General features: G+C 28.2%; 2 protein-coding genes across 2 annotated transcripts; one reads left to right on the top strand and one right to left on the bottom strand.

The window, feature by feature from the left end:
- Window positions 1–870: 870 nt before the first annotated feature.
- Window positions 871–3268, bottom strand: Phum_PHUM195370 (Cytochrome b5, putative; the record flags this gene model as incomplete). Its single annotated transcript, XM_002425343.1, has 3 exons — window positions 871–942; window positions 2577–2705; window positions 3149–3268. The coding sequence occupies 3 exons, from the start codon at window positions 3266–3268 to the stop codon at window positions 871–873; spliced, it is 321 nt and encodes a 106-aa protein (XP_002425388.1).
- A 1583-nt stretch (window positions 3269–4851) lies between these two features.
- Phum_PHUM195360 (uncharacterized protein) lies at window positions 4852–11214 on the top strand (the record flags this gene model as incomplete). Its single annotated transcript, XM_002425342.1, has 18 exons — window positions 4852–5260; window positions 5303–5760; window positions 5831–6040; window positions 6125–6268; window positions 6380–6587; window positions 6775–7057; window positions 7129–7313; window positions 7392–7705; window positions 7780–8161; window positions 8256–8731; window positions 8883–9074; window positions 9171–9381; window positions 9466–9677; window positions 9794–10244; window positions 10332–10446; window positions 10553–10625; window positions 10758–10955; window positions 11083–11214. The coding sequence occupies 18 exons, from the start codon at window positions 4852–4854 to the stop codon at window positions 11212–11214; spliced, it is 4653 nt and encodes a 1550-aa protein (XP_002425387.1).
- Window positions 11215–13459: the final 2245 nt, after the last annotated feature.

Here is a 13459-nt window from a genome sequence, read left to right as displayed (position 1 = left end):
TTTTCTTTTTTGTACGGATTTCTCGCATCTCGACATGAAAAATAATAATGATAATAATAATAATAATAATAATCAAATTCCGGTTTTCGATTCGGTCGAGAATAAAGTTCGCTTTTAATGAAATCATTTTTATTTTTTATTACGTCAATTTTTCTTCTTCTTTTTCTTATTTTTTTTCTTCTTCTTCCTCTTCTTCATCTCTTTTCTCATTTTCATCTTTATCTTCTTCTTCTTCTTCCATCTCGGTTTTAAAATTAAAAAAACTTTTCCGTTTTTTTTTTCAATCGAATCGAATTAAAAAAATTATCTTTCGAAAACGTCACGATATTAATTAATGTCGTAAAAAATTTTCCGATTGTCGAAAGCGAGAGAGAGAGAGAGAAGGAAAACATTTTTCTTTTGCGGTTTTTCCTTCAACGTTGAAAAAAAAAAAAAATTATGAATATTCGATTTATAAACCATAAAATAATTAACCTGTTTTTTTTTTTTTTTAATGATTATTATTCATGATTAATAAATCAAAAAGAAAAAAAAAAAAAAAAAAAAAAAAGAAAATTTCCGGGCGTTGGGGGTTTTTTTTTTTACTACGTCTATAAAATTGAAAATAATTAATTTTTTTTTTTTTTTTTTTTTACAGCTCTCGTCGTTTTACTTCCGTAATAAAAAAAAAAAAAAAAAAAAAAAAGAAAATTATACAGCAGACGACAATTACGTAATAATAATAATAATACCTTAAGTAATTACGTCTTAATAAAAAGTAGAAAGAAAAGAAAAGAAAACGACGACAGGACGTGCAAAAGAAAAACCAACGAAAGGTAATTTTCTTTTTTCCTTTTTTTTTTTTTTCTGTCGGAAAAATGTCGGAAAAACTTACCTATGATCGTCATTTTTTTTCTCTACCCAATCCCTAATTGTTTTTTCGGTCGTTTTTACTTTTTCTTCCTGTAAATATAAAAAAAAAAAAACAACAATAATAATAATGATAATAATCATTCGAAATTAAAATTACATAGACGGGAAAAATGTTTTTTTTTTTTTTTTTTTTAAATCTATGACGTCATTAATCCATTTAATAATGACCATTTAATTCCCCATTAAACTTCCTACCCTCTTCCTCCCCTTCCCTCCCCTTCTCCCCAGGTATATGTAAAAAAAAAAAATGTTTTAGGTAATTATTATTATTATTTATTTATTTTATTATTATTATTTTCCTTTTTTTTTTTTTAATATCCGTAAAATCATAAAATTCGGTTTTAAATTTGATAACGAATAAAGTCGTAAATTTTATTTATAATTTATTAATAATAATAAAAATAATAATAATAAATTTTAGGGGGGAGGGGGAAGATGGGGGGGGCAGAATTTTTTTTCCTTTTTTACTTTAAAGGTAATAAATGCTTTTATTTAAAAATTAAACATAAAAATAAATTAATAATTAAATTAAATAATAAATAAATAAATACAATAAATAGTTAATAGTTGTTAGTTTTTTTTTTTTTTTATGGATTTAATAAATTTTTTAATAGATTGACTGTTGAATTTTGCCATTTTTATCTCAAAATAAATAAAATAAATAAAAATTTTTAGCAAAAAAAAAAAACAAAAAAAAACAAAAAAATTTAAAGAAGGTTAATATTTTTTGGGTTGTTAATCCTTCACCTTAGGCTTCTCATTTTTTTTTTTGTACTCCCTATAAAAAAAAAAAATTTTTTTTAAATTTTGGTCAGTTAATAATAATAATAATAATAAAATTAAGTTTTAATTCTTTATATAAAATAAAATAACGGTGAAAATGTTAATTTGATAAAGTAATTAAAAAAATGTTAAGAAAAAGGTTTTTTGAGAAAAAAAAAAAAAAAAAAAAGAAAGAAATTAACCCAAAATAATTTAATGAGACGCCTTGGTTTACACGCACACGCGCACACACACATACACACTTTTGTGTTGTAATTATTATTATTGTACAAAGTTGTATGAAGAAAAAAAAGTTTTTTTCTTTACAGTTAAGTAGAAGTGTCATTAAGTGGTTATTGTTATATAATAATAACTCGGTGGTGTTGTTTAATTAAAATAAAAAAATCAACAATAAATTTTTTTTCTCTCTCTCTCAAATTAAAAAAAAAGGAAAACTTTTTCACAAATGAGGTTATAAAATTTTTTAATTAATTTTAATGATTTTAAAATAATTTAAAAAAAAAAAAAAGAAAAAAGTATTTACACCCACAACGACAACAACTTGATTTTTTGCATTCGAATAAAATTTATATACTCTGTGTAAAATACATTCGACATGTTAAAAAAATGTTTCTGAATGTAAAAATAAGGAAAAACGATATACATGTGTGTGTGTGTGTGTGTATTAATTACATTTTTACAGTTTAAAATTAAATGCTTGAAGGCATGTTATAGCGTAAAATTTTTTTTTTTCAAACAGTTAAACATTTACATATAAAAATTAGAGCGAGAAACATGTGCTGAATGTTTATTTTTAACTTGAGTAAAAATATTTAAAAAAATTATTCGAAAAGAAATTTTTTAAAAAAAAAAATAATAATAATAATAATAATAATATTTACCTCATTAAGTTCCCCAATTTTGTATTTACTCATCATATCTCTGGCATCCCTCGAATGACCTACATCTTCGAAAGCCTCTGTTGCATCTTTTCCTGCATGATCTAAGAGTACTTCTTCACCCCCAGGGTGCTTTTAAATGTAAAATAAAAAATTTTTTATCGTTAAAAGTATTAAGAATCTTCTGGAATAATAATAATAATAATAAACATTAAATATTTGAATATGATAAATGAGCAATAATTAATTACAATTACATTAATCAATGTTTCTTTTTCTTTTTTCTTTTCGAAACTCTTGTGTGTGATTTTTTAAAAATCACATTATAATATCTAACATGTTTAATGAATTACATAATTAATATCTTTGAGGTGACAAAAAATACTTTTTTTAACTTGGCAACAAAACCAAAAGAAATAATTACTTAACCCTTAGTATCAATTTCTTTTTTTTGCAAATAAATCACATTGTTGCTTATCACTTATTAATATTTTTCATATTAATGGGATATATTTTCACCTGTAATTTCTTAATTGATTTTAATTTTATTAACAAAAGAAAAGGAAATAACTTACCTCATTTAAAAACTCAGTTACATCATAAACAATATTATGTATAATTATTTGAGTAGATTTACTGTTTTTACTCTTACTAACATCATTTCTTGTAAAAAGTTTAACTGGTTTTTCTTCCATATTTTCGATAAAAGTAAAAAAAAATTAGTTATTAATGTAAATAATACAATAGGTTGATAAGGATAAACAACATTAATTTAAAAATACAACCGTCCTTAAATAAATTAGAACTTTGATTGCGACTTAAAATTTTTCCTTCCTTCTAGACAAGTGGTTGTCGGCAAGTGCCAAGTCATTATGTTCGTCATATTCACATTGTTCATTAGTTTTTTAATTATTTTTTTTATAAGTTCGTTAAATAATGAAAAGTATTATATTTTATTTTAATTATTTAACGTTAATTAATAATTATTTATTTTTTAACAGTTTTTTTTTTTTCGAAAGTTAAAATTTTTAAATAATCGTTTTAAAAATGCGTAAATGATACGATATGCGTTTGGTGCGTAATTGATGTGAAAAAAGTTTTACTTCAATCTAACTTGTTTTCCTTAGTATAGCGAATACGTAAGCTCATATTCGATTCTATCTGTCGTTGTTGTAAATATAATTTCGAATAAATTTTTCTTTTTTTTTTATAACCAATAATCATTTTCGATTTTTCACGGATTATTTTTCCTAATAAAAATTAAAATCAAAAAATAAAATTAGATTTTTTTTGATGCAGTAATAACTGTTGACCTCAAAAACTGATAAAAATTTATAATTTTTGAAAACGAATCATTTACATTTTTGAAAATATTTATTGGAATTTATATTTTTTTATTCCAAGTTATTATTTTTTTTTTTTTTTTAAGATCAATAAATAATAAAACAGTTTTAAAATTATTATTTTGTCTATTTCCTACTAATAAAATTTGACAAAAAAAAATTTTTTCTTTATCGATAGGATTTAATGAATGAAAATTATTATTCGTCAGGGATTTTTGTCGTTACTCCAACTTCAAATTTGTAGCGGCCGAAATTTAAGAAAGAACGCACTCTTTAAGTTTTAATTACAATGTGGTTTTATACCGTTATTATTTGTTTATATTTATGAAGTTGTTAAATATAGTAAATGGTTAAATAATTTTGTTTTTATTAAATATTATTTATATATAAAAAAAAAAAAAAGGTTCGATTGTATTTGCAAGTTTCTTTCTGCCAAGTGCATTGTGTTATTTTTTTTTTTTTTGTCAAGGTCACTTGTCCAGGAAACTCCCACTCAATTTATATTTCTGTTTTTTTTTTTTTTTTCTTGTGATTAAACAAAACGTTGAATGGTATTATTCTGTCTTATTTGATTAAACAGTAAAGATGCAAATCAAAGTTATTTTTTTTAAAAATAATAATAATATTTAATGTTTTTATTACATTGACCTAAATAAAATATGAGTGGTTACTCTAACGTCACTTTTTTGTTGTTAATACAAGCAGCTAAGCTTAGCTGAAATATTTTTTACATTTATATACGTTATACGAAGAATTTTGATTTATGTACATGATAGTATTTATTTATTAGTTATGGTGATTTGTTAGAATTTTTATATTTAGTTATTCTGTGTCAAAATATTGACCTCGATCAATTGTAAACAAAAGTAAATAAATTTTTTGAAAGAAAGTAACATATTTTTACGTTATTTATTTTCAGTTGAATTATTTTTAAAATGTTAAGTAACTGGGAACTTAGTGATTTGGCTTCACATTTAAGAAGAGAAAGATTGTTTACATCCTCAGAACAACAAAGTTTAAAAATATTAAATGAAAAATTGAAAGATGTATCTAAAAATCTTGCTCAATTGGCATGGATTTCATCTCACCAAAGAATAAATCTTAATCATTTAATTTTGGCCAAAGTTGACTGTTTGCCTGCTCTATTAAGTCAGAGAAATTTCACTGCGGAAAATGTAGTTTTTGTTGATGCATATAAAATTATCGGATATCAAGATGCATTAGCGTATGGTGAATTCTTAAGCATATTACAAAGCAATGTTGAACTTGTTGCAAATTGTTTGAGTGTTGGTGATAAAATTTTTCCCGATTCAATGCCGGAAATTGTTTATTCTCTTTCTGGTGGTTTGTTTGGCAGTTGTTTATTACCGGAAGACAAAATTACAGTACTCAAATTGCTGCAAAAATTAACTGCTTTACAACTTGTGCCTTCGGAAAACCCAAGAAGAATGTTAAGACATGGATCCTGTGCTTTTGCTCGATTTTATTCTTTGTTCCATGAAAATTTATACTCTGCAAAATTATTTTTAACCGCTGCCTTGCATTATCCAATAATAAAATTACTCATGGAGGATGAAATGTTTTTAGACATTGATCCAGATAAAGCTGTCATTAGATTTCCAAATGAGGAGAGAATAAAAAAATTTGGTTTAGAGGGTACACCTGATTATACAGCTAAACTTCAAAAACATAGGGAATGGATCATAAAAAAATTAGTGAATTTAACTGATAATTTTATATTCAGTTTACAAGAAAACATGCATTGCTTTCCTACCAGTGTTTGTTGGCTTGTTAGGCAAATGGCTGGACTTTTTAGAAAATCCGGCTATTTGGGTGAAAAAGAGGTAACTTTATTATTATTAAATTTATTAATGTTTTCATACTTTTCGCTAACTTGTTTTTATTTTTTTTTAGATATATGAAATTTGCATTGATTTAGTATTTACATACTTTATCTGTCCAGCTGTTGTTAATCCAGAGCCTTATGGAATAACTGATGTGCCAATTGGTTATATAGCTAGATTTAATCTTATGCAAGTAGCTCAAATTTTACAAATGTTAGCAATGAGAAAATATCAAGAAATTGATGGTAAAGTTGCTGACCTGTATGATAAGTTCCATTCTGTAAGTTTTGTTTTCTTATATACACTACATATTCTTTCTTTTATTTATATACACCTTGAAGTTTACACAATTATTATTTTCCAGGATTCTGTATCTAGTTTTCTCGATAGAATTTTGGGTAATTATAGTGAAACTCTTGATGAACCACCTCCGAATGAAGACAATACCGAAATAGAAGGAATATTAAGATCAGCAGCATTATTTACTCACTGTGAACTTAATAATTTGGTAATAATTTTTTTTTTTAATAAAAAAAAAAAAACATGTTAAGAGTTTTAAAACACATTACTCTTTATAATTTTACTAATAAAAAAAAAAAAAAAACTGTGTAAATTTCAGGTCAAATTTTTTCAAAATATATTAAAAAGTGAAAATGATACTTTTGATAAAAGACAATTAGAAAATTTAATATCAAGACTACCACCGACGTGGACAAATGGTTACAAAAGTTCTACTCCAAAACATCAATCTGAAAAATCCATGAACAGTGCTAGCAGCAGTCAAGAATCTTCCCTTTTAAGGAAATCTTCTGTTTTGTTGAGTAAAGGTTCATGCAAAATTTTTCTTTCGATTCTTTTTTTTTTTTTTTTTTTTTAAATAAAAAGGTTACTATTACATTAGGTGGCACAAAAATAAATTTTGTATTAACCCTTTTACAAATAATGAGTGTTTAATGGTTAATTGTATAAAATGTAGTTTTAAAAAAAAAAGTCTAAAATTTTTTTTCTTTACAGTTAATCGCCAAAGAAATCATACTTCAGCTTTAGGTGCTAATTTATTGGGAAATCTTGACAATGTTGATGATTCTAAAGCAGAAGAAGAACAGCCGTTACAAATTTTGGTAATACCTTTATCTGGAAGAGATGGAGAACCGGTTGGACTTTTACCAGAACAGAAAGTTTTAGAGGTTGAAGTCAAAAGACAAGCTGATGCCATTTCCATTGGCGTGAAGGGAGACCAGACATTAGGAAAATCTGATGTAGAATCAAGAGGAGAGGGACAAGAGAAACGCACTAGGTAAATTTCATAGCTTTCTTTTTTTTAAGAAAATCTTTTTTTTTTTTTTTTAAATTTTGTTTTTCTTTTAGATTTTCTCTTTCTCATGACGAGGGATCAATTGGAAACACTAGTGATAATCTTGAAGCTGTGTCAGAAGCCGCTTCTAATCACAGTGGAGCTTCATCGCTGGAATCAGAAAATGAAGATCAAAATGATAACTTATCAGACATGGTTTCTGCAAATGTATCTGGTAGAGGAACACCCAATATATCGGGTTCGTTTTAAAGCTAAATTTTCATATATAATTACCCTCCTTTTTATTTTGTTAAATTAAAACTTTTTTGTTTTTAAGGACGTGATACTCCATCGTCACAAATTACCGAAGGAGATGAAGGTCGCGGAGGAGAAGAAGAAATTCGGGGTAATGTCACCGAACATCGACAAGTCGTTCCATCTGTTTCAAAACAAACCCGATCCGACATTGATGATAAATTTGGAAAATTTGAAATAAAGAAGCAGGAAGTGTTAGGTGATGAAACAAAGTCTTTGGTTAGTGATACTTGGAGCACTGATGTATTAGCAAGTGATAGTGAAACTGTCGAACAGTCCGAAAGAAATTTTCCTCGACCTCCTGAAGTTGACGTACCTTCTCATCCATTTATTCAAGTGAGTAAATAAAAACTAATTACTTCAAAAAAAATTTTGCATAAAAATTTTCGAATTTTAACTTTTTTTTTTAGCATTCTTTGGATGTTTCCGAAACGGCGTCTGAAGCCTGGAGCACAGACGTTCTCACATCTGATTCCGAAAGATTGACTGAAGTTGACACGGATGATACTGCAAGTGTGGCCCGGTCAGATGATACGGCTAGCGTCGCTCGATCAGATGACACAGCTCATTCAGAGTTTGGTATGAGGGGAGAGGTCGATGGTGGAGAAACTCCACCTCCGCATAACAGTGCGTTTCGTCCCATAAAGGATTCTTCTAATAGAATTTCCTTAAATGTTCCTCCTTCACCAACTCGAGCTGATATGTGGAATGTAACCGGAAGAGGAGGAGTTAAGTCGGATTATCGAAGGAGAACTATAGAGTTCGTCGATTCTGGCATAGCTAGAAACTTTAGTAAATCGAGTAAATTTTTAATTTTTTATCAAATTTTCTTTTTTTCTTTTTAAGGGAAAAATTTTAATACGACAAATAATTTTCCTTAATTCAGGCACGAATAATGTGGATAGTAATAGAATGATACACGTCATTGACAAGATGGACACAAAATCTGCGGTTCAAACAAATGGTCCAATGAGAAATGGAAGGAGTGGATCTGCGCCTCGTTCCAGATCACCTCAACCATCCCAGTTGCAATCTCTATCTAATGGTATCGAAAATCTTCTTCCCGAAGCTAATTTAGTGCCTAATGACCGTTCACAAAAAGTATCCGTAGATAATTCTACTGTGGCTGTTGTCGAACAGGAAATCGGATTGCGCGTTTTACCTGACGGAAATAATGACGTCAGCGAAGAAGCATCCGCTCTGTTCGACGACAGCGACATTACTCCACCTTCCCCCTTATTATCTAATGCATTTGCTTCTTCCTCACACTTGCCTTCAAATTCTGCATATTTAAATAATTCCAAACCTCAAGTTTCTTACGCGTTACCTTATAAATTTAATGAAATGAAATTAAAGCAAGAGGTAAGTGAGACAAGAGCAAACACAAAAATAAAATAAATAAAAAAAAAATTAAATTAAGAATAAATAAGAAATCAAACAATAATAACTTGAATGTAAATTTTTCTTATTTGCTTATTTTGATGTTTTCTTTTTCCCTTCCCCCCTCCGACAGGGAGATGAATCTGAAAAGGTTTTCTTAAGTTCAACTAGTTTAGCATCCACTAGCAGCAGCGGAAGTAATTCGGGAACTGCAGCTCAGCCGCAACCAGTAGTAGTAAGAAATATTGAGAAAGTAAATGCTAGCGTAACTGGAGCCATTCCAAAAAGTATTAGTTTTGATAAGACAGCAGAAAGAGGTGATAAGGTACATAATTGCAACGATGCAACGATGCAGTAGACATAAAAAAAAATTGATTTATTTTTAATTCGAAATTTTTTTTTTTTTTTTTTTTTTTTAAAGGAGTTTTTAGACGAAGATCAAAAACAAAGAAAAGGATTTTTTAGAAATTTAAAAATGTCTTTCAAAAGTAGAAAAATAAAACATTTTAAGGGAGAGGATTTGGGTCGATTCGAGGAAAATATTTCCGTTGGAAATTTCAAAATTTTCAACGGAGCCAAAAATAGCAACGAACAGGAAACTCTAGAAGAAAAAGGTGTACAAAATGGTGGAGGTGATTATCATTATTATCTCACATTTACATTTATAGTAAAATTTGTAAATATGTTTGATATGTTTGACATGTTTTCCTATTCAGATGCAATCGAAGACATTTTAGCTAAATATAGGAATAAACCTGCGACGGAAGCAGAAGTTTTAGTACCAACCGATTTAATTGAAAAAAAATTAATTGAAGCAGACGAAGACGAAGGTTTATCCGATGAATCTCTTTTTATAAATGCAAAGAGAAAATTAAGACTTGTTTTGTGCAATTCTGATTTGCACATTTACAATTCTGGATCCGTTGTTGTAAGTTTTTTTTTTTTTTTTTTTATTTAATAGTCAAGCGTACCAACATATTTTCATTTAAAAAAAAAAAAAAAAAAAAAGAAGACGAAACAAGAATCATTTTTTTTGTTCTTTAGTCAGAAGATCAATTGGTTTCTTTTCTGAAACTTCAATTAGCGGAAGCGGTTAATTTGCAAAATCGATCGTTGGTGTCTCAGCTGCAAGAAACTCTGCGTTGCGTGAGGTTGTTCGATTACGAAGGTTGCCGAAGACTGTTCAAATCCCTGAAAGAAGATTATCAAAATCGTGCACCGTACATTGCTTACCTCGTGCGATCCAGGCAGACTCTTTTGTCTTCCATAGCGCATTTCGAAAGAATGATCGAAAGAGTAGAATCGGACAGCAGGGTCTGTCAAAAGTTCCTAGTTGCCTTATGTGTTCGGATATTTTTGGAGAGAAGAGAAGACATTTGCCGATCTTTTTCGAAAGAATTTCAACAGTTGTCGTTGCCCGACGAGAAAACGGATTTGCTCGATAAGTTTTTAATGGAGTTGTCTCATCAATTGGAAAAAGATCACAATTGGATCGGTATTCCTTTGATTCCCGGGGGGGAGGGGGGAGGGGGAAGAAAAACTTTTAATTAATTAATTTATTTATTTATTTATTTATTTTCAGGTGCAAACGATGCACAACTCGAACAAGCAAGATCAATAATTGAAACTGCGATCATTAGTAGAGTGTATCCGTACGCATTGTATCCCAATGGAGACGTGGACAGATATAGAGATCAGTAAGTATTTTCTCTTCATTTTTTTAAAACATTTACACTAAATAAAAAAATGTACGAACAATACAAAAAGTAAATTAATGCACTTTAAATACGCGTTTGTTAACAGTGTCTTACACGAGCACATGAAAAACTTGGCCTCGATAATTACACCAAATCATAAAGCTCTTCAAATTCCGAAGGTGAGTCGGTCCGTTTATTTAGGTCGCGTCAAGGCCGTTCAAAATAGCAAATGCATCAATAACAACAACAACAACAACAAACAACAACCTCGATTTCATAATAATAATAATAATAATAATAATAAATTTTAGATATTTCACGTGGAATGCCCCTGGCCTTCAGCTCAGGCTGAAATATCCGCCCTTGCAGCATATAAAACTCCTAAGGATAAAGTCTCTTGCATTTGTCGTTGCGCCACAACCATAATGAATTTACTATCGATGGCTGTCGATGGAAACGTACCTGCGGCCGATGATTTCGTACCTGTTTTGGTTTTCGTTTTGATCGCAGTGAGTGTTGATGAGTGCTGAGACTAGCAATAATAATAGAGTCGTTGAAAATTCGCTTCGGTTTTTTTTTTATTTTTTCCCGATCGATCCATTTTATTATCATTATTATTATTATCATTGATTTCAGGCGAATCCTCCAGCGCTTTTATCCACGGTGCAATACGTTGATAGTTTTTACGGATCGAGATTGGAAGGGGAGGAACAATATTGGTGGACTCAATTTTCATCCGCCATAGAATTTATAAAAACAATCAATTAAAAAAAAAAAAAAAAAATAATCGTCGTTATTATTATTATTATCATCGTTGCGTTCGGGAGGAGGATGAATCGATTCGGTCATTCATCGTAAATGAAATAATTTATTATCGTGGAAAATTCATTGAATGAATTTTGAACATGGATAAGGAAAAGGAAAAACGAAAAGAAAATTTATTATTTATTGTTTTTTTTTTTTTTTTTTTTTTTAAATGAAATTTTGTCGGTACCGGAAAAAGGGTCGGAAAGGGGGAGGGGAAAAGGTTCGGGGAAGGGAGGGGGAAGAGGATAAATTTTACGTAATCATTATTATTATTATTATTATTATTATTAAATTTTTTTTTTTTTCATCTTGAACGATTTTGGTGCTATTTACATATATACACTCACTCACATATATACATATTGATTATGTGAATATTTTCAAGCAGGAATTTTTTTTTTTTATATGTATATACATACTTTATTTTATGAATGAAATTTTCTCACGTGTAATAATCATTATTAATATTATTACCCATTTTTATTTATTTATTTATTTATTTTTTTTCTCGTTCATTATTACCACCACGAATGAGGTTAATATACATATATATTATTAGTCTCTCTCTCTCTCTCTCGTTTTGTGCAATGTTTAAATAAAAAAAAAAAGAAAAAAAAAGATTCTAAATTTATAAAATTAATATCTTGTGTATACGTAGTAGTTATAACTCAAAGTCATTGATTTATGTAATAATGCCCTTGACAATTATAGTAAAAGAGAAAAAAAAAAACCAAAATCAAAAGAAAAAATTTTATTTATTGTTTAGTAAAAAATATAAGGAAAAGCCAACGGACTTTTCATTTATTTTTAATTATTATTATTATTATTAAAAATTATTGAAAATGTCGGTTATTTTTTTATTTTGTTACAAATCATTGAATACACATACGTAGTAGTAGTAGTGATAGTAATAGTAGTAGTCATACTAAAATAAAAGATTGAAAATCCGAATTTTTTTTTGTTAACGAGACGTAGGTTTTCGAGGTTAGTGTGAAGTAGCCTTGTCGTTTTAAAAATTCACGGCATCGCGTAAAATAATAAATATATAAATAGTTTCTTACTTTTTTCATTTACTTGCGTGCACGCGCGCACACACACACACACAAGAAGACATCGTTTAAAAAAAATTATGGCGAGTTCTTATTTAAAAAACCAAAACCGAGATCGATAACAACAAAATACATAAAAAGCCTTTTTTTTTGAATAATATAAAAAATACATATATATAAATAGTATTTATTAATAAATAATAATAAATTTATTTTTAATTAATAAACGATATTATTATTATTATTATTATTATTATTATTATTATTATTATTATTATTATTATTTTCAATCGCATGTCGCGTTTGTTTTAATTTTTTTTGAAAATTTTAAAGAAAATTCTCTATCTGTTTTTCTTATTCATACAAAATTATACGTGTGTGCGTGTGTAAATAATTTTTAATTTAGGGGAGGAGAGAGAGGAGGGGGTGGGGCGGAAGCGAAGGTGGAGGCGGGGGCGGGGCGAGAAAATCCGGTTAATTTACGTACTCGCAATAAACGAGTATCGAGTACGTGCAACCCTATAAAACAGAGAAGGGAGGAGTGTGGAGAGGAGGGGAGTGGAAAACGAACGAAATTAATAAATCGATCGATCGATCAATTAAAAATCAATTCGTTCGAATAAATAATAATAATAATCGATTTATTATTATTATTATTATTATTAGGAAAAAAAAAAGAGAAAATAAATTGAAAAATATTTAATTTGTCGCGTTTGATTTCATTTCGCACACACGCACACGCACACACACAAAAACACAAACACACGCGAAAAAAAAAAAAATTTATAAAAGAGAGAAGGTTTTAAATGCTATGAGAAAGAAAGAGAGAGAAAGAGAGATAGACGGGGAGCCAGCTTTGGGGGTCAACGACTTTAGAAACGATTGCACATGACACTGCTCTCTCTCTCTCTCTCTCTCTCTCTCTCTCTCTCTCTCTACGCTTTCGCGAGCTGCCACATTTTACTCCGCGACAATGAATACCAAACTCATTTTTATTTAAAAAATTTTTATTTATTTATTTATTTATTTACTATTATTATTATTATTATTTCGGTTCGTTAACAGCAATAGTATATTTATTTACATTTTAAATAAAAAAAAATAAATAAAATAAAATTTTTATTAAAAGTGCGAGTTTATCATTATTATTTTCGTAA

The sequence above is a fragment of the Pediculus humanus genome, genomic scaffold, assembly GCF_000006295.1.
Source record: "Pediculus humanus corporis 1103172107544 genomic scaffold, whole genome shotgun sequence".
In the NCBI taxonomy this organism is placed as follows: Eukaryota; Metazoa; Arthropoda; class Insecta; order Psocodea; family Pediculidae; genus Pediculus; species Pediculus humanus.
Note: the sequence above shows the minus strand (reverse complement) of the source record. Positions and strands in the feature narration are given on the sequence as shown.